Source organism: Vidua chalybeata, chromosome 18, assembly GCF_026979565.1.
Source record: "Vidua chalybeata isolate OUT-0048 chromosome 18, bVidCha1 merged haplotype, whole genome shotgun sequence".
NCBI classification, from domain to species: Eukaryota; Metazoa; Chordata; class Aves; order Passeriformes; family Viduidae; genus Vidua; species Vidua chalybeata.
Window position 1 is genome coordinate 3,921,533 of NC_071547.1, and position 18,364 is coordinate 3,939,896.

At 52.7% G+C, this 18,364-nt stretch overlaps 2 protein-coding genes across 4 annotated transcripts in view; one reads left to right on the forward strand and one right to left on the reverse strand.

Annotated features, from left to right (window-relative positions):
- The first annotated feature begins 21 nt into the window (after nucleotides 1-21).
- Nucleotides 22-8,257, forward strand: TRAFD1 (TRAF-type zinc finger domain containing 1). 2 transcript variants are annotated; one of them, XM_053959017.1, is made up of 11 exons: nucleotides 22-451; nucleotides 1,811-1,946; nucleotides 2,018-2,071; nucleotides 3,084-3,339; nucleotides 4,578-4,838; nucleotides 5,213-5,286; nucleotides 5,455-5,670; nucleotides 6,532-6,655; nucleotides 6,972-7,143; nucleotides 7,561-7,633; nucleotides 7,750-8,257. In XM_053959017.1, the coding sequence occupies exons 1-11, from the start codon at nucleotides 402-404 to the stop codon at nucleotides 7,789-7,791; spliced, it is 1,458 nt and encodes a 485-aa protein (XP_053814992.1). In that variant the 5' UTR covers nucleotides 22-401; the 3' UTR covers nucleotides 7,792-8,257. The 2 variants fall into 2 exon arrangements, with proteins under 2 accessions (XP_053814992.1, XP_053814991.1); XM_053959016.1 differs by having other exon boundaries at nucleotides 24-451; nucleotides 6,855-7,143.
- Nucleotides 8,258-9,018: 761 nt separating this feature from the next.
- HECTD4 (HECT domain E3 ubiquitin protein ligase 4) overlaps nucleotides 9,019-18,364 on the reverse strand; it is a 66,030-nt gene continuing 56,684 nt past the window's right edge. For both annotated transcript variants that reach the window (XM_053959252.1, XM_053959251.1), the window contains exons 68-76: nucleotides 18,073-18,219; nucleotides 16,990-17,109; nucleotides 16,718-16,873; nucleotides 14,834-14,937; nucleotides 13,751-13,972; nucleotides 13,253-13,419; nucleotides 12,647-12,842; nucleotides 12,135-12,357; nucleotides 9,019-11,631 (exon numbers count right to left, since the gene is read on the reverse strand). In XM_053959252.1, the coding sequence (XP_053815227.1) occupies nucleotides 11,495-11,631; nucleotides 12,135-12,357; nucleotides 12,647-12,842; nucleotides 13,253-13,419; nucleotides 13,751-13,972; nucleotides 14,834-14,937; nucleotides 16,718-16,873; nucleotides 16,990-17,109; nucleotides 18,073-18,219 (1,472 nt within the window). In that variant the 3' untranslated portion in view covers nucleotides 9,019-11,494. The remainder of the gene's footprint in view (nucleotides 11,632-12,134; nucleotides 12,358-12,646; nucleotides 12,843-13,252; nucleotides 13,420-13,750; nucleotides 13,973-14,833; nucleotides 14,938-16,717; nucleotides 16,874-16,989; nucleotides 17,110-18,072; nucleotides 18,220-18,364) is intronic.

Here is an 18,364-nt window from a genome sequence, read left to right on the forward strand (position 1 = left end):
GCGGGCAGCGGGACACGGCGGGACACGGCGGGCACCGGCACCCGCCGGGCCGACACCGCCACCGGCACCGCCACCTCCGCGGGCGGGGCCGTCAGAGACCGGCACCGACCCGACCCGACCCGACCTGACCTGACCTGACCTGACCCGACTCGACTCGGGCCGGGCCACCGACACAGATCCGGGCCGGGGCACCGGAGATCGGCACCGGTGATCGGCACCCGACACCGGCACCCTCAGCAGTCTGTGGGACCCCGGGACTGGCACCCCCGAGCGATCCCCGCAGGGCCGCGCTTTCGCCGGTCCCGCCCCGGTCCCTCGCAGCGCTCTCCCCGGCGGGCCGAGGCGGCAGCGGCCGGGCCCGGTGCCCGGGGCTGTGAGGGGAGCGGGCACCGCACGGAGCCATGGCCATCGCGGCCGTGCCCGCGGCCGAGTCCCGGCTCTGCGGCAACTGGTAAGGCCGGGCCGGGGTCGGTGAGGGCCAGCCCGGGGTCGGTGAGGGCCAGCCCGGGGTCGGTGAGGGCCGGGCCGGGCCGGGGTCGGTGAGGGTCGGACTCGGTGTGGGCCGGGCCCCGCCGGCACATCGGGGTGCAGCTCCTTGGAACGCGGTGAAATACCGGGGACCACCGTAGGGCCTTTGCCGTAGGCGTTGGGGCGTCGCATTTCCCTTCTGGCTTAGTAGGGAACTTGAATAGAAACCAAAACGTTCGGATGGAAATCCAGGCTCGCTTTTCCGTGAGATCCGCACAAAATACGCGATTCCAAGTTTTTTCTTCAGCAGTTCCGTGTCTCAGGAGCAGAAATACGAAAATGGGATCAGTAGGCAGTGTTGTTGTGGAAGTTTTTCTCTTTGATTACACCTCTGTGCAGAGCCCAGTGTTGTGTGTCGAATTCAAGCAGCTGAAGAAATTAACTTTTTCTGTACTTGTTTCTCCCCAAGAGACATGAGAATCCAGACAGTTTCTTGCAACATCAGCCTGGTTTGTTTGGTCTGTGCAGTTCAGTCGCTGCTGTTGGACTTTGTTGCTTTGCCAGGCTTTTGGCTGCCTGGGATCTGCAGGGGAGAGAACAGCTGTGGGTTTAGCAAACAAAAGGTTCTAAAATTAATTTAGGTGTTTTCAGGGTGGATTTCTTGGAAAGGGCATGATCCGTGTAGAAATGCCTCCTGTTTGAGGCAGGAGTAAGGACTGAGCTCCAGGTGCCTCAGTTCTGTTTGGTTTCAAGACAGAAAACAAGCATCTTAAAAATGAGGAGAATTGGGGAATTTTGGAGTAAAGTGAGGCGAGTTGGGGAATTTTGGGGCGCAGAGCAGTGTTGTTACTGCTGGGGCTCTGAGCAGCCTGGTCTGTGGAGGGTGTCCCTGTGAGCTTTAAGGTCCCTTCCCACCCAAACCATTCCATGGTTCCATTATCCTGGAACAGGATCTGTCAGGCATAAAAAAGGCACTGTTTGACTGCTTTCCAAAGCACTGCTTGACCTCTCAGAGCCAAGTTATTTTCAGGAAGAAACCTTTATCTTCTCAGACTAATTCATTAACTTGATCCCTGGCGATAACTTGTGCTGCAACATTTCCCTTTCACATAAGAAAATAAATCCACCTGGATTTTATCTGAATGCAGTGTGACTTTTGCATGTTAAACACATTAATATCCACCTGTGCTGGAGCCCTGAGGCCTGGCTGGGCCTTTCTCTACTCACTTTTAACCGTGAATTCATCGAACTCTTGCTTAGCGTTATCTTTTTTGTTGTGAGCAACTGCTTGGATTTGTTGTCAGTGTGTTTCTGCTCAGTAACCTCAGCGACTTTCTCACAGCAAAAAGGATATTCCTGCAGTCAATTTCATCATCCATGAAATCCACTGTAGAAGAAATATTGAAATATGCCCCTACTGCAGCGACTCCATCCCAAAGTCTGAGATGAAGAACCACATTGAGTCTGAACATGTGCAGGTGAGAGACATCTCTGCTCTGAAGCTGCTCATTCCTGTGGAAATTCTCCTAATGAGGTCTCTTTGCTGTAGGTCACCTGCAAATGTAGGATGAAGATGGAAAGCAGCCTCCTGAAGGACCACGAGGTTGGTGGATTTTATATTCTTGAACCCTTGGGGGATGCTCTGGTGTTTCACAGATTCCAGAGCCTTTCTGTCAGCCAGCACCTGGATTCCAGCCTGGGGCTTGTGCATCCTTTTGTTGAGTGATGCTTCCTAAACTCACACCCTCTGGGAGAAGGGATTGGAAACTGCCCTAAAGTCCTGGAGCCACTCAGGGCTTCATATCAAAGGGGTATCTGTGATAATTGGTGATTTTTTTTTTGTCCTTGTCAGTTGAAAAATAGCTATTTAAAGTATGATTGGCTTGACTTTTTTTCATTCCTTTACTGTTTCATGTTTCTGCTGGAGCCATTATGTGACTTAATAACTCAATCTGTCCAAACAGACTTTAAAAATAGCCTGTAAAATAAACTAAAATAGGCCAGAGTGGGATTTTCTGAGTTCTGAATCCACTTGGCTGCTGTCACAGACAATCTTGTTAAAAATGTCATCCCTTCCTGTGGGCTCCTTTAGAGACAACTCTGGAACTGCCACCTCAGCCTGCTGATTGCTGAGGGAAAAAGGATTTTCTTTGAAAATCTGTCCAGTTCTAAACCCTGGGAGTAGCTAATCCTGCCCGTGGTTCTTTTGGATTTCAAAGCAAATGATGATGTTTTATTAGTGTGGGTTGTTCATTAGTGCAGCATCTGCAAATATCACATATCTTATCTATTTTTAACCCCTTTTGAAGGGGGTTCAGTGTGGGGTAAAGAACATTTCCAAGCAGTTCTTGTTGAGCAGCAAATGAGGTGTAAGTCTGTTCCCTGAAAACCAACGTGGATTTTAGCTGTGCTCATGGAATGCAACTGGGTCATATCTAAAACCCAAGTCCAGAAATCATGTCCTGAGTGTCTGAAGAGCTTCAGCTGCCGAATTTGTCCCTCCAACACATCACAGTTGCATTCCCACGTCGTAGCTCGCTCCAGGTTAGGACACAACAGAGAGCTCCAAAGCTGAGAAGACTCCGTGGGAAGAGTAACCCGGTGTGTTTTCCCAGGCGTCCTCGTGCCCGCTGCGCCCCGTGCTGTGCCAGTTCTGTGACATCCAGCTGGCCTTCAACAAGCTCCAGGAGCACGAGCTCTACTGCGGGGCCAGGACCGAGCCCTGCGGGCGCTGCGGCCGCAACGTCCTGCTCAGGGAGCTCAGGGAGCACCCGCGGCTCTGTGGCAGGGAGGAGAAGGCAGCCGAGGGCAGCGGGACAGCGCCCGCCTCCGGCAGCGAGGATGGAGCCGGCAGGGGCCGCCGGGGAGCAGGTACCAGGGATGGGCTTGGGGAGAGCCAGAGCGGGGAAAAGGGGGATTGAGAGCGGCTGTGGGACACGGCTGCAGGGACAGAACCCCTTAAGGGACACAGCTGCAAGGACAGAACCCCTTAAGGGACACGGCTGCAGGGACAGAACCCCTTAAGGGACATGGCTGCAGGGACAGAACCCCTTGAGGGACATGGCTGCAGGGACAGAACTCCTTAAGGGACACAGCTGCAGGGGCAGAACCCCTTAAGGGACACGGCTGCAGGGACAGAACCTCTTAAGGGACACAGCTGCAGGGACAGAACCCCTTAAGGGACACAGCTACAGGGACAGAACCCCTTGAGGGACACGGCTGCAGGGACAGAACCCCTTAAGGGACACAGCTGCAGGGACAGAACCCCTTAAGGGACACAGCTGCAGGGACAGAACCCCTTAAGGGACACGGCTGCAGGGACAGAACCCCTTAAGGGACACGGCTGCAGGGACTCCTAAAGACAGAATCTTAAGGGACAGAACCCTTAAAGACAGATGGAATCTCAAGAGACAGAACCACTAAAGAGATAATCTTAAGGGACAGAACCACTAAAGAGAGAATCTTAAGGGACAGAACCACTAAAGAGAGAATCTTAAGGGACCAAAACCCTTAAAAGACAGATAGAATCTTAAGGGACCAGAACCCTTAAGGACAGACAGAATCTTAAGGGACAGAACCACTACAGAGAGAATTTTAAGGGACAGAACCCCTAAGGACAGACAGAATCTTAAGGGACAGAACTTCAAGAGCAGAACCCCTAAAGACAGAATCTTAAGGACAGAACCCCTTAAATGGACAAAGAAAGGAAGAACTGGCTGCTCATTTGGTAGCTGGTCCAGGTGTGAGGTTTTGTGATTCCTTTCTGTGAAAACACAGGATAGTGAATGCTCCAGAGGCACCAGGTGGGAATGTTTACCCATGGAATGAGGTGTAAGCCAGGAGTGCTGAGGTGCCTGGGATAAAAGCCCAGTTGCTTCATTTTATTTTTTGTCTCAAAGTACCTGGCTTAAAAATGAAACTGGAGTTTGCTCCCTGTAATTTGGGCTAAAATTTGGATTTTTCTCCATCCTCTTGGCTCTGTTAGAGGTGCCGTTGGCTTTGAGATTCTGAACTCCAGGAGAAACCCTGGAGCTGAATTTGATGTCCAGAGGGAGCTGCTGGTGACAGGTTTGATGTTCTCCCAAATGTACAATATTTGTCTTTTGAAGGAGATGAGCTGGAGGGACCTGAAATCCTTCACTCCCAACTTCCTGAAGACTGGAATGCTGACCTGGACTATGTGTTGGCTCTCAGCATGCAAAGTGAGAATAATCCTCACCATAATACTGCAGCTGACATTCCCAGGGATTTCTGGGAATATGACTACACCAAAGAGCCTGGACAATCTGCCCATCTTGATGAAACAGACCTGTCCAACATCTCCTGTGACTCTCCAGGGTCCTTTAGCACATCAAACCACAGCAAAACAGGTATAAACACAATTGTGATGGGGTTTATCCTTAAATTTGAGGGGAGGGGGAAAGGAAAAATTGGATTTGGAGTGTTAAAAGATTACCTAGGTATTTTAAAAGATCAATATCAGTCACTTTGAGATTCCTAAAGCAAAGCAGCAAGTGAAGAAGTAAAAGCTTATTAAATTGGTGGGTCTCTGACCTGGGTGTATGGTGGGAGCCCTGGTGGGGAACAAGGTTTTTGTGGAAGTGAAAATGGTGGGAAGGAGGATCTGGGGGAATCCTGGAGTGCAGCTTGTTCTGAGAGGAGAAGTGGCACCACAGGGTTTAGTGACACAGCAGGAGGTGATTTTAGCAGAACCCAGAGGACATAATCCTTCCTTCTCTTGCAGACAAGGAGACGATCATGTTGCCCTGCGAGTTCTGTGAGGAGCTGTGTCCTGCTGAAGATCTGATCCTTCACCAGGTTTGAGAATTCCTTGTGTCTTGGGGTTTGCAGTGAAGACTTTTCTGTGGCTGTCACTGAGCAGGGTGTGGTGACATCTGGCATTTGGGTCTTTGCCAAGGAAAGTGGTTTTCAGTGCCCACCTGGCTCATCAGGAAAGGTGATTTTTCTGTGTTGTTTGTGTAACAGACAGGGTGTAACCCAGCAAGTGCCTTTGCCTCGTTCAGTAAGAGAAGTTCTTCTCCAAATCCATGGGAATGCAGTGGTCTGCGAGCTGGGGGGTCCAACAGCCACAGGACTGTCCCTTCATCCCAGCCCCAAGCTGTCCAGGCAGAAGGAGACATCATGATTCCATGTGAATTCTGTGGCATCCAGCTGGAAGAGGAGATTCTCTTTCATCACCAGGTACTGAGCAGGACAGGCTCTGTTGGGTCACAACCATTGTTCAAAGATGGGCCCAGTCCCAGGAGGCTCTTGTGGCACATTCCAGGAATTCAGGGAGCTGCCCCTGGCTCACATCTTCCCACACAAAGCTCTGGGATCCGTATGAAGGGTTGTGCTGCACTGAGGCTCCTCCTGAAAAGTACTGGATTAGTTTGAAAGCTCTTGTAATGAAACTGAACAAAAGGGCCTGGAGTTGCACAATCGGAATGTTTGAATCACCCAGAAAATGAAGTGAGCCCTGGATGAGTCAGCTGAGGGGAGAGAGGAGCACGAGGGTAAAACTGGGTGGGAGGGGAAGTACAGAACAGACTCCAGCCCTGGGAGTGGCGTGCCCAGGGAAGAGTCCTCTGGAATCTGCTGCTGCTCCAGACAAGATGGGAGAATGCTGAGCTCACCCATTCTCTGTGTCATGGTTCATTCACATTCCTAGTCCCAACAACTGCTGAAGCTGGGGTTGGGTTGGTTGTTCTGAGCCTCTCCCCTCCTGGGGGACAGCAAAATCTGTTCTGGAAATGAGATCTGATAAAACTTCAGAGCTTATCACAGAACCCCAGAATGGTGTGGGTTGGAAGAGATGTTGAAGCCCATCCCATTCCACCCCCTGCCATGGGCAGGGACACTTCCAGTAACCCAGGGTTCTTCAAGCCCAGTCCAACCTGACGGGGATGGAACGGGATGAGCTTTAAGATCTTTAAACCATTTTGTGATTGCACAATTCCCTACTCACCTTAACGTCTCCAAGTGCTGCTGCTCCGCAGTGTTTTCCCAGGAATTTTCACCTGGCTGAGCTTCACTTGACCAGCACTGTGTGTTCTGCTGCAGCACCACTGTGACCTGCGCCCTGCCAGCCCCACAGGTGACACTGCAGCTCGGGAGCTGCCGGCTCAGCCCCACGGGGACAGACGGGAATCGCCAGAGCCGGCTCGGCGACGGATCCGGCACCAAGGTGTGGGCAGAGCTCCCCTGTGCTTGCACTGAGGAGATGCTGTTCCCCTGTTCCCTCTCAAAAATCTTCATCCTGTGCTCTTGGTCTGGGTTCAGGGAGGGAGGGAGGATGGAATCACTGGAACTGTGTCCTTGGGGTGAGCACTGGGGCTGTTCCTGATGCTGAAGTTCCTGTTCAGCTCCACCTCCTGTCCCTGCAGGAGATGTTTCTCCTTGGCACGCAGAAGGCTCTGGGAAGCTGGGGCTGTGCCCTGCTGCAGGGACCAGGCTGAGGACGGAGGTGGCCAAGGCTGGGAACGCGGCGTTGTCCCCTCCAGGGAGAGCCGGTGACACGCGGGGCAAGCCCGGGAAGGGGAGTGGCAGTGAGGGGACATGGAAGGACAGAGGTGACACTGCAGCTGGGACAGCACCCCGGGCAAGACCTGCTCAGCACTTCCAGGCAGAAACCTTCGCTTCCAGCTCCTCCAGAGCTTCTCCAGCCCAGCCAAGGTAATGCCTTTGCCTTCTGGTCCATTCCCCTTCTTATGGTGCAAATCTGGATCCCCTTGGCTTTGCCTGTGGCTGAAAGGGTTTTCAAAGGCTTTCAGATTGACTCAGTTGAATTTGGCTGGTGCTTATCTGAGTTTCAAACAAGAAATTTAGGTTTTTGCCTCAAAATAGAACAGACCCACTGGTCACTGGGATAAAATGTAGGTTAAGGCCTCATTACCTGTCCATGGGAGTGCTCTGCTCTCACCTGGGCCCTGAACAGGAGCTGGTTCTGCTGCTGAAACATCTGGGCCAAGGTCAGAGGCGACTCAAGGGCCTCTCCCTCGACCTTCCCTGTGTCCCTGCTGTGCTGTCCTGTGTTTATGCAGCACGGGTGGCTTTGCCTCCTCTGAAGGTGTCCCTGTCCCTGTCCCGCAGCTCCAGCGCCGCAGGAGGAAGGAGCCTGGGGCTGTCGGACGGGCGCAGCGGCCTCCGGCGCCGGAGCTCCAAGGTGAGGCTGCAGGGGCAGCTCCTGATGGTTTTGCCAGGACAAGGAGCTGCTTTTTACAGCCCTCCCTTATTAAGTCATATTTGAAAACAGCATTTTTCTTTTCCCCTTCCCATAAGGCAAAAACCCAGAGCCCAGCAGCCGGACAGCCGGAGGAATGAGCCAGGCCTGTGGAAAACATGGAGCACCCAGCCCTCCCCCCAGGCTCTGCCAAACTCGTTGGTCCAAGTGCAAGCAAATTCTGACACTGAGCTTCAATTTTTAGGCAGTGATGATTTTCTAAATCTCTATTTTTAATCTGTGAGAGCAAACTTCAGGTTTTTATGTCTCTGATCGCTTCAAGCATCACCCCCAAGGCATCCAGTCTCACCTTGGGCCCCACCTGAGTTCTGTGTCCATGTGGGCTCCTTGTGTCACCCTGGGATGGGATTTGCACCACCCTGAGCTCTGGGTGTGTCCTGCCCTGGAATGCTCAGGGACAGCTGGTGACACCAACAGGGAGCAGTCAGCGCTCCAGACCTGTCCCACACAGAGCAGGGTCAGGGCTCCAAGGCTTCTCAACGCTGCATTTTCAAGTTAAAGCTTTTTAAGTTCCTTGGAATAAAATTTCTCTGATGCTGTCCCAAACCGTTGTGCAGTGCCATCTGTCCCCTGGGGTGACAAGGACCACAGCCCCTGGCTGAGGATCCAGTCCTGCTGTTATTCCCTGTTGGAATCCCTGGGACTTTGGGAAGTGGAGCAGATCCTGGATAACACCAGTGAGCATCAGCCTAATTAAGGAGGTGCAGCAGATGGCACTGGCAGGGCTAATTAGCCACCCTTGGGGCAGGGTTGTTACCAAGGCCTTGTCTCAGGTGCCAACTCCAGCCCCCTGGAACAGCCAGAGCCCAACAAAGGCTGGAGGGAACTTCCTCCTAAAATAAAGCCATTTTACAGATGCTCCCACCAAATGTGTTTATTTAGACAAGAAAAGAATAAAAGTAATTAAAAACAGGGGGACACCAAACCTCTGTTCTTCCCATTCCTGGGGAGAAGGGCTGTGGGAAGATCTGGGAATGGGAGCTGGTCCCTGCGGTTTGGGATGGATAACAGGGTGCTGTGGGTCAGGAATCATTAAGTATGACAAATAATTCATGACTGAGGTGGCAGAGCCTGTGCTGTGCCTCAGGCACAAGGAATATCCCAGGGGAACAACCTCAGCAGTGGCCGTGCTTCCCTTTGGAACAAAATCCTGACCTTTTGTTCCAAGTACACACAAAGAACCCAGAGAAGTGGGATTCCAACAGAGAAGCTGCAGCTCCCTTCCTCCCCCTTCTCCTCTGCCTCAGGCAGCTCCAGCAGCAGATCCCGTTCCCTGCAGCCCCAAAGAAGGACACGAACACCTCCAGGGATGTTAAGAATCTCCTTTATGCAGGTGTACACTCGATGGCCAAGAGCACTTACAGGTTAATGCCGTGTATGGAACCGAGATGGACACACACCAAGCTAGAACTAATACCCAGCTCCAGAGTTTTTCCATTGTTTAGTATAATTTTACATTCTGAATGAATATATATTAAAAAAAATAATAATAATCATCACAAACCAATCTTTGCTTCGACAAACAAGCCTAGTACAGACAATGTCAAGTTCATTTAAAGCACGAGGAATTAAGGATGATTAGAAAAGCTTTAATTAAAAGGCCATTTGAGCCACAGCTGAGGTGCTGCAGCACTTCCTTCCCAGGAGCACGGAATTAATTAAAAAAAAAAAAAAAAAAAAAGCCAAAAAACTCCCACAATTCCTCTTGTGGGGCTCATCCTGTTCTCCAGAACAAACGGAAGTCGATGGAAGTTGGTTATTGGTGCGACTTTTGTCCTGTAGAAGAAGCTTCATTTACACCCCCAGGTGCAAACGGCAGCGACGAGAAGTTCGTTATTTGTAATCATAAATAATTAACTGTAATAAATACGGATCAAGTAACGTTCCAGCACACGCCCGGGGCCGGGTGCAGGTGTGCTCCACTCGGATGTGCTTCCCAAAGGAGCACACACACAGCAGCAGCAGATTCTTACTCACAGCTGGAACTGGAGCCTTGGGAACCGCTGGCACACGGAGCCCTCCGGGATGGCCCCTCGGCATTTCGGGATTGGACCCCAGGAGAAGCCCAGAGAGAGCCCAGCCCGGGGCCACAGCTCTGCCACGGAATCCAGCCGGCGCTCCCCACCTTTCCTGTCTGGGAACAAACCGGCTCCAAGCCGCCCCTTCGGCTTTGTTGTCCCTTGGTCTTTGTAAACTCCAGGTGTTCCCGCTTGCTCCGAGTGGTTTCTGAGCTACATAAACGCTTCTACCAGGAAATGGACGAGATTCAAGAGTAAATATTCTTCCTACATGGATCTGTTCCCTGGACAGGGCAATATGCATTGGGAGGGTAACAGCTTCCTAACCACGGGGTTGGGAGACTCCGGATGCCGACGACTACCTACGACTGCTGCACACACATTCCCATTCCCACTCGCTCACGGAAGAACAAGGACACCCATCCCAAACTCGCACCGCCTCTCCCGCATCCCACGCACTCAGCGTTCCCACTATTCACAATAATGTACAATAAATACATCTGGGATTCCCGGGAGCTGTTCCAGACCCACGGGACACCGAGCTGAAGGTTCAGTCACCTCAGCCAGAGCTCCGTGCCGGCACTCGGCTCACGGACAGCACCAACAGATTCCGGGATGGTCTCTTCCTCAGAACTCAGGATCCGAGGGATCAGCAGAGCTGGAGTGTCCCAAAAATCCTGGTGAGGGATGAGACACTTGTGGAGGGGCTGCTCTGAACCATCCAGAACATTCCACAGAACACCAGTGAAACGTGGAGTTGTTCCTGCTCCGCAGCTGCCTCCCAGCTTTCCACACAGAACAGGAGCTTTATCTTCCAACGGGCGACTTTGTCCTCCTGCCGGGTGTCAGAGGTTTTTAGGATAATTTGCTCTTGGATCAAAGATTTTTGAGTACAAAAACGAGTTCCAGGTGTTTGAGCACCCCCTGGTTGTTCTGAGAGCTCACTGGGAAATGGGATAAAGTCCCAGATTTTTGGGATGGACTGTGGTATCTTACACCCTTTGGAGAGAAGCTGTTTTGTTCTGCTCATATTTTAATTCCAATAAATTATTTTGTAGCTAAGCAAAGCAGACATTCAAGAACATCTAGGGTGGGATCCCAATGGAACCACGACCCTTTCACTGTTCTACTGGAAATTTTCCCAAAAGTGTTGAGCTGAACCCCCCAGTTCCCTGTGGCAGCCCCTGTGTGCTTGGTCAGAATTTAGAAAAATTTCAAGGAAAGTGGTGGAAAGGTGGAAAAGCAGTTTGGCAGCAAAGTTCCTGCTTCAAACCTCAAGCAAGTGCCACAAATTCTGCCTGTGCTCTGCTCCTGCCCATGCAGTGATTCCCTCCCCACACCCAAACTTGGCATTTTTGTACTCAAAAACCTCTCAGGGGAGAGCGATCCGTGAGCCTTCCCCTCCGAGGGCTCCCGGCCTTGGAATGCCCTCCCTGCCAGTGGTGTTTGCACAGGGCAGACCATTGTGGATTACAAAATTAGAAATGTACAGGTGGAAAGGTTTTTTCCCCAAATTAAATTATACACAAACCAGTCTTTACTAAACTATCCTACAAATATTCCACAAACAAGGCAGCAAAAGAACCAGTCCACCACAAAGTCTACAAATACAAAATGGAAGTCTTCTGGGAATTACTGTAATGGGAACGAAGGTTCAGGAAATAAATTAACCCCCAGCTCATCCCACGGGAGGTGCTGGATGGGAACTGAAGGGGTTCCACTGGGCAGAGTCACGGAGTCACCTCCAGGCATTCCCTGCTCCTGCTCAGCCGCTGAGCGGATCCTCCCGGTAGTGGATGGCGTAACGGAGCTTTTCCAGCATGATGTCCAGTGAGGAATACTGCGGGAGCTTGATCATGAACATGCACGTCTCCACTCGGATGTACCGGGAATCCGGGGAACCTGCGCGAGAGCCACCGGCAGGGGTTAAAACCCAACGCAACACTTCCCTCCCTCAGGGTATCCCAAATCCTATCCCTGCCTGTTGTGGGTCTTTTGGATCGTAAATGTTTCTGTGCTTCTCCCATCAGGCCTCATGCCAGTATTTTTCCAATAGTTTAATGATTTTAAAAGCTTTTCAGACAAATAGCAAAGTCTCTTGCATCCCTACAGGGCAAAGTTTTAACTGTGGAATCCCAGAACAGTTTGGGCTGGAAGGGATCTTAAAGCTCATCCAGTTCCACTCTCCCACCATGGGCAGGGAACCTTCCAGTGGATGCAGTTCAAGTTTTATGTGAAGTTTTAGCTTTACATCATTTAAACCCCAATTCTCTCCTGATTTACCCTCATAACCACCTGCCCCTCTTTGTCACTGCTCATTAAATACCAGTTAAAGGGGGGCTGAAGGCTGGGACAGAGCTGGGGCAGAAGCAGCTCCTTTCCCTTGGGAAGCGGCCGTGCCGTACCTGCGGCGCCGTCGGGGGGGGCGATTTTCATGGGATAGGGGGGGACGTGGGCGGTGTCGGGGCCGCCGTCCTTGCAGGGGCAGGTGAAGGGGATCCTCTCCTGGTTACAGGCAAACTTGATGAACTTGCAGAGCTCCTCCTGCGTGAACATCTCCAGGGCGCTCCAGAAGAACTCGATGTGCTGGTCGGTCTCCATCAGTCCCACCTGGTACATGGTGTGTGCCTGAGGGGACAGGGACACGCGTCCACTGCTGCTCACCCCTCTCCCTTCAGCAATCTTCCCCACTACACTTTTAAATAAAGGAAGTTCAAACTCTTACTCCTCTTTGCACAAGCCCCACCCTATTATTTCCTGAATCCAGTGAAATCTTAATAAACTTCCCTGGGGGCAAAGGGGTATCCAAGCAGTTCCCCAAGGATGTCCTGGCTGCACCAGAAGCAGAAGATTCTCCCTTCCCACCTTCCCTTGGGAGGATCCCCCTCTGTGTCCCACAGCAGTGCAGCCAAAGCACCTTGAGGAATTCCAGGTTGATGTAGGGAAGGCCACAGGTCCTCAGCTCCATCTCCAGGGGGGTGAGTGTGGTCAGGAGCTGCAGGGGGATGATGGAGCCCAGCCCTGCCCTCACTGCTGTCATGCACTCCGGGGTCTGCAGCTCCCGCATCCGCAGGCTCCGGATGGCGGCCGCGTACACGTCCTTGTTCTCCCACCTGCAAAGGCAGAGACCTGGGATGAGGGAGGAACACCTGGGAGAGCCCTTGAGCCCCACTCTGTGTTACACATGGAAGGGTTTTATGGAGAGATCCCGGTCTGGAACAATCCAGTCAGCAATACACACGTTGCATTCCGACGCTTCCCAGTTAATTCCGCTGTCCTCTGCTTCCTCCTCTCCTCCCACCTGCCCATCCCTCACAACTGGGAGCCCCCACAGCTGGGACCAGCCCTGCTCCTCTGTCTCTTACAGAGCCAAACAGCACCACTGATCACAAGTTCTGCCAACTTCTCACAAAGCAAAGCTTTCCCAGATCATTCATTACAAAAGCACCTCTGGAGAGGCTGTGCTTGGAGAACAATTCCAGAATGTTCTGTGCCACATCCTGCCTGGAAGGCTGCTCCTTACCCCACAGGGATGTGCCTGCCCCTGGGACACAGCTCCACCTCCTCCCCAGTGAGGCTCAGGTAGGTGAATTTGCAGCAGGGTTTGTTGGGGCAATCGGGGCTCTCCATGGCCAGGTGCTGGGAGGCGATTTCGGCACACAGAGCTTCCAGCTCCGTCTCGTCACTGATCTGTCACAAGAAAAGGACAAGGACCTGGTCACCTGCATGGCAGTGCCTCGTCACAGGTGTCCAACACCAAAATCCTGCTTTGGGGGTTTTGGTCTGGTTTAGCAATTCCAGTAAATATTTCTGAAGCCGGAATTCCATCGTGCCCAGCAGCAAGGGAGCATAGGAAACTTCTCCAAGGCAATAGGATGGAAAATCCTGCATGCAAGAGGAATCAACACATCTCCCAACCCTGCTTCCACAAAAACCACCTGACAGCCACCAGTGAGAGCAGACACATTTGTGCCATGAGGGAACCCTGAGGAAAAGGAGGGAAGAGGGAAAAGGGACCTACATTTTCAAATTTTTTGACATAGTTGTAGGTGAGGATGTCAGCTTCCTGCAGATCCACGTCGGGATCCAGGGGCTCTCCCACCAGGGTCTTCCAGAAGGAGGGCAGGAGGTCCAGGGGCAGAGGAACGTCGGCTCGGATGGCGATGCCCAGGAGCTGCCCAAAGAAATGGAACAGCTGCTCCTCGGCGTAGGTGATGGGGCTGGGGGTCAGGATGTACTTCCCCTGTGGAGAAAACAGGGCACACAGGGCAGCACTGACCAGCTGCCCACAGCCTGAGGGGCTGTGTGTTAGCAGGCCTGTGCAGGCGTATCCTTCCTGCTCCAGTCAGGAAATGTTTAGCTGGATACCAAAGGATCTGCTCCAGCACAGCAGAGTCCCTATTTTGCACACTGGTATCACCTTATCACTTCCTGATCCAATCATCAACCCCAGAAAGTTGGTTCCCATTTTGCCAAGCTGTTGATCAACACTCAGGATTTTCTGGACTTGTTGCATCAGTTTGATATCCAAGCCTTTCAGATGTGGGATGTTTCTGAGCCTGGACTTGCAGAGCCAGGTGTGTTACACAGTTGGTCTTAAGCTGAGGGAACCGAGCTGTTTCCTACCCTAAGAATATTCCCAGGAAAGAATTACTGAGAATTCTTTGGACCATCAGCTTTATCTTGTTTCTAGAGAACATCTACTGCACCAAATAAGACACTAAATAGCATGGATGGAGCATCTTATTCTCCTGGCAACGTGACAGACCTTTCTGGTGACATTCCCGGAGTAAGGCCACAGAATAAAAATTCATGGAAGTTCACCAGTTTGGGACAGACAGCTGAACCTCACTCACTCTGAACGCTGCCCAGGAGTTTTAACTCTGCTCCATTTTGCTGCCTTGGCTCCTTCTCCAAGTACCTGCTGCACACATGGTGCAACATGGGATTCACCAACTCCCAGCTCTCCCAGGATATGGGATCTGCTTGGTTTTATGGATCTGAGGCCTCTCCCCACACCTCTGACCAAATGTGTCCCACTCCTGTTCTAACTCAGCATTCAAAAAGAGAAAAAACCCTCATTTTTGGCACTGGGATCTCACACCTTGTTCTTATTGACAGCAGAGCTGGGGCACAGCAGGAGCAGGGAGAGAGAGGAGCTCTGGAGCTCTTTACACACTTGCCAAAGGAAGTGACGGAAAGATCCACCTGGAAAAGAGAGAGGGAAAACAATGAAAATATTCCTTTGTTCCTGCTGAATTCCTAAATGCTGCTTTGCTTTCCAGCACTCCAAGAACAGCAGGAATATTTGTTCTACCAGCTGGCCTGCAAATGGGATTTGGTGCTGGAGATGGATGGGCTGTCCTACAACAACGGAGGTGATGCTCCAGGCTTCAACACAGCTGCTGAGCCACAGCCACAGCATTTATCTCCTCATAAACCCTGTCAGTACCACCACAGCCAAGAATTCCCCTTGGGAGAAGGTCCCATGGAGCCTTGGCTCAGCTGATGGCTGTACACTCACATCCTCACACCTCAGACAGGTGACAGGAGCTGGTGATGTCAGAAGTGTGTTCTGGGCTCTCTGGCTCCATATCCCCCATGGATCTCCACCAAGGAGCAGCACAGCCCATGTGCATTTGGAGAGCAGGGATCCCTTTGCTCTTTGGGATCTGCCTCAATACCCCATGGAACAGAACAGCTCTGCAAAGCTGAACCCCCTCACCCCGTGGTTAAACCCAGTCTCCTCCTGGTGCAAACACTGAGGAACCACCACTCCAAAGAGAGCCAACATCCAGGGGGATCCCATTCTTTTCCACCCACAAGGGAATGCTGCTCCTTAAAGTCTACACGAGGCAGGTCCTGGTGAAGAGCTGGGCTGTCCCTGGGGGCTGTAGCTGTCCCCACTCCCTGGTGCCATGGCACCCTGTCCCCACTTCTCGGTGCCATGGAGCCCCTGTTCCCATGCCCTGGTGCCCTGTCGCCCTGTCTGGTGCCATGGCACCCCCATCCCCACTCCCTGGTGCCATGGAGCCCTGTCCCCTGTCCCCACTCCCTGGTGCCCCTCTCCCTATCCCTGTTCCCTGGTGCCATGGAGCCCTGTCCCCACTCCCTGTCCCTGTTCCCTGGTGCCATGGAGCCCTGTCCCCACTCCCTGTCCCTGTTCCCTGGTGCCATGAAGCCCTGTCCCCACTCCCTGTCCCCCCTCCCTGTCCCCTGTCCCCACTCACTGGTGCCATGGAGCCCTGTCCCCCCTCCCTGTCCCCTGTCCCCACTCACTGGTGCCATGGAGCCCTGTCCCCCCTCCCTGTCCCCTGTCCCCACTCCCTGGTGCCATGGAGCCCTGTCCCCACTCCCTGTCCCCACTCCCTGGTGCCATGGAGCCCTGTCCCCACTCCCTGGTGCCATGGAGCCCTGTCCCCACTCCCTGGTGCCATGGAGCCCTGTCCCCACTCCCTGGTGCCCCTCTCCCTGTCCCTGTTCCCTGGTGCCATGGAGCCTCGTCCCCACTCCCTGTCCCTGTTCCCTGGTGCCATGGAGCCCTGTCCCCACTCCCTGTCCCTGTTCCCTGGTGCCATGGAGCCCTGTCCCCACTCCCTGGTGCCATGGAGCCCTGTCCCCACTCCCTGGTGCCCCTCTCCCTGTCCCTGTTCCCTGGTGCCATGGAGCCCCATCCCCACTCCCTGTCCCTGTTCCCTGGTGCCATGGAGCCCTGTCCCCACTCCCTGTCCCTGTTCCCTGGTGCCATGGAGCCCTGTCCCCACTCCCTGGTGCCATGGAGCCCTGTCCCCACTCCCTGGTGCCCCTCTCCCTGTCCCTGTTCCCTGGTGCCATGGAGCCCTGTCCCCTGTCCCCACTCCCTGGTGCCCCTCTCCCTGTCCCTGTTCCCTGGTGCCATGGAGCCCTGTCCCCACTCCCTGGTGCCCCTGTCCCTGTCCCTGGTGCCATGGAGCCCTGTCCCCCCTCCCTGTCCCCTGTCCCCACTCACTGGTGCCGTGCACCTCCTCCCCGGTGAAGCGGATGTTGAAGGCGTAGGTGGGGTCCCCCCCGCTGGCCAGTTTGACGCAGAGCTGGGACGAGGGGACGCAGCCCAGCTGCCGGGCAGCCTGGCAGAAGTAGGAATTCTCAGAGGAACGGATCTCCCCTGCCCAACACAAAGGGGAAAATGAACCTCCAGCCTCGGAAATCAGCAGCTGAGCTGGAGGAAAGCAGCTCTGACTTGTTGCAGATGGGGTTGGAAAGGATCAGTGCTTGCTGTACCTCCAACGATCTCCAGGGGATCCAGGGTGATTTCTGGGGCTGCGTGGTCAGCAGTTCTTTGGACAGTGGCATTGAGCACTCTGTTCATGACTGTGACTTTTGTGTCATAAAAGATTAAACCTGAAGAAACAAACACATTTCAGCAGAGTTAATTTATCCCTGAAATTCTCCAGTGGACAATGGTAGGATAAACATTTCCCCTTCATTAGGTAGGCAAGACGTGGCTGATCTAAAATTTGTTTAAAAAATATTTCACAGGATCATGGAATGGTTTACATGATTCCACTCATCCAGTTCCACCAGGGACACCTTCCAAAGTCCAGGTTTCTCCAAGTCCCATCTATTTGTTCCTCATGTTATTTGGAATAAGTGCACTGGGATGAAACACTGGTGAACCCAATTCCAATGTTCTATAAATAGATCCCAGCAACTCCACCACAATCTCTGTAAATAGGAACACTTTGCCAAATAGTTTTCAGCAATCTGAGATGTTTTGACAGTAAAGCTACAGGCAAGAAATGATGATAAAAAATAGGGCTGTGACACTGCCCCAAAAATATATTTAATACCTCATATCTCTGTGAAGAGAAATCTCTGAACATTCCTCACTCCCCCACACTGGTTCAGGAGTGGTTTTTTTCCAGCTGGGCCAATACAAAAACCTCCTTTTACACACCGACACCCCTGGTTAATTCTCTATCTTCTTCTTCAGAAAACAAATCTGGGCAATGTAATGCCCCAAACCTTGGGGTTTTCTGGTGTCTAACGAAGGCTGTAAAAATACTCTGATGCACTTGAGTATTTTCTTGATCTTGCTAATGCTACAACAGCAAAGTCCTGGGACTTTCACCTGGCCTGCTTGTTAACTAACAGAGAGCTTTAATTTCTGGATACTCCTAAGAGGATGAAGACCCACAGACACAGAAGATGGAACAACTCCCTCTGCGGTCGTGGTGTCACGAGGATAACGCCCCTCTCCTTTAAAAGCAAACCAAGAGAGAAGTGCCCTGCAGCAGTGCCCCGTGGTCAGTGCCCATCAGCAGTGCCCCGTGGTCCATGCCCCAGGGCCAGTGGCCAGCTGACCTTTGGCCTCCTGCAGCAAGGCAGCGATGCTGTTGCCGTACATCTCGGTCTGGCGCAGCTCCACCAGCGGCAGGAAGAAGGTCTCCAGGGTGGTGTTGAGGGACTGCAGCAGGGCGAAGCGCAGCCGCAGGCTCTCCACGGGGACATCTGCGGGGGAAAAACCCAGTCAGAGTCAGGAACAGATTCCTGTTCCACCTCCTGCAAATCCCTCTCTGCAGGTTTGGTACAGGAGCTACACAAAGCAGCCCTTCTGATCCCTGATGTTCCTTCCTGGATCTCCAGTCTCTGGGTG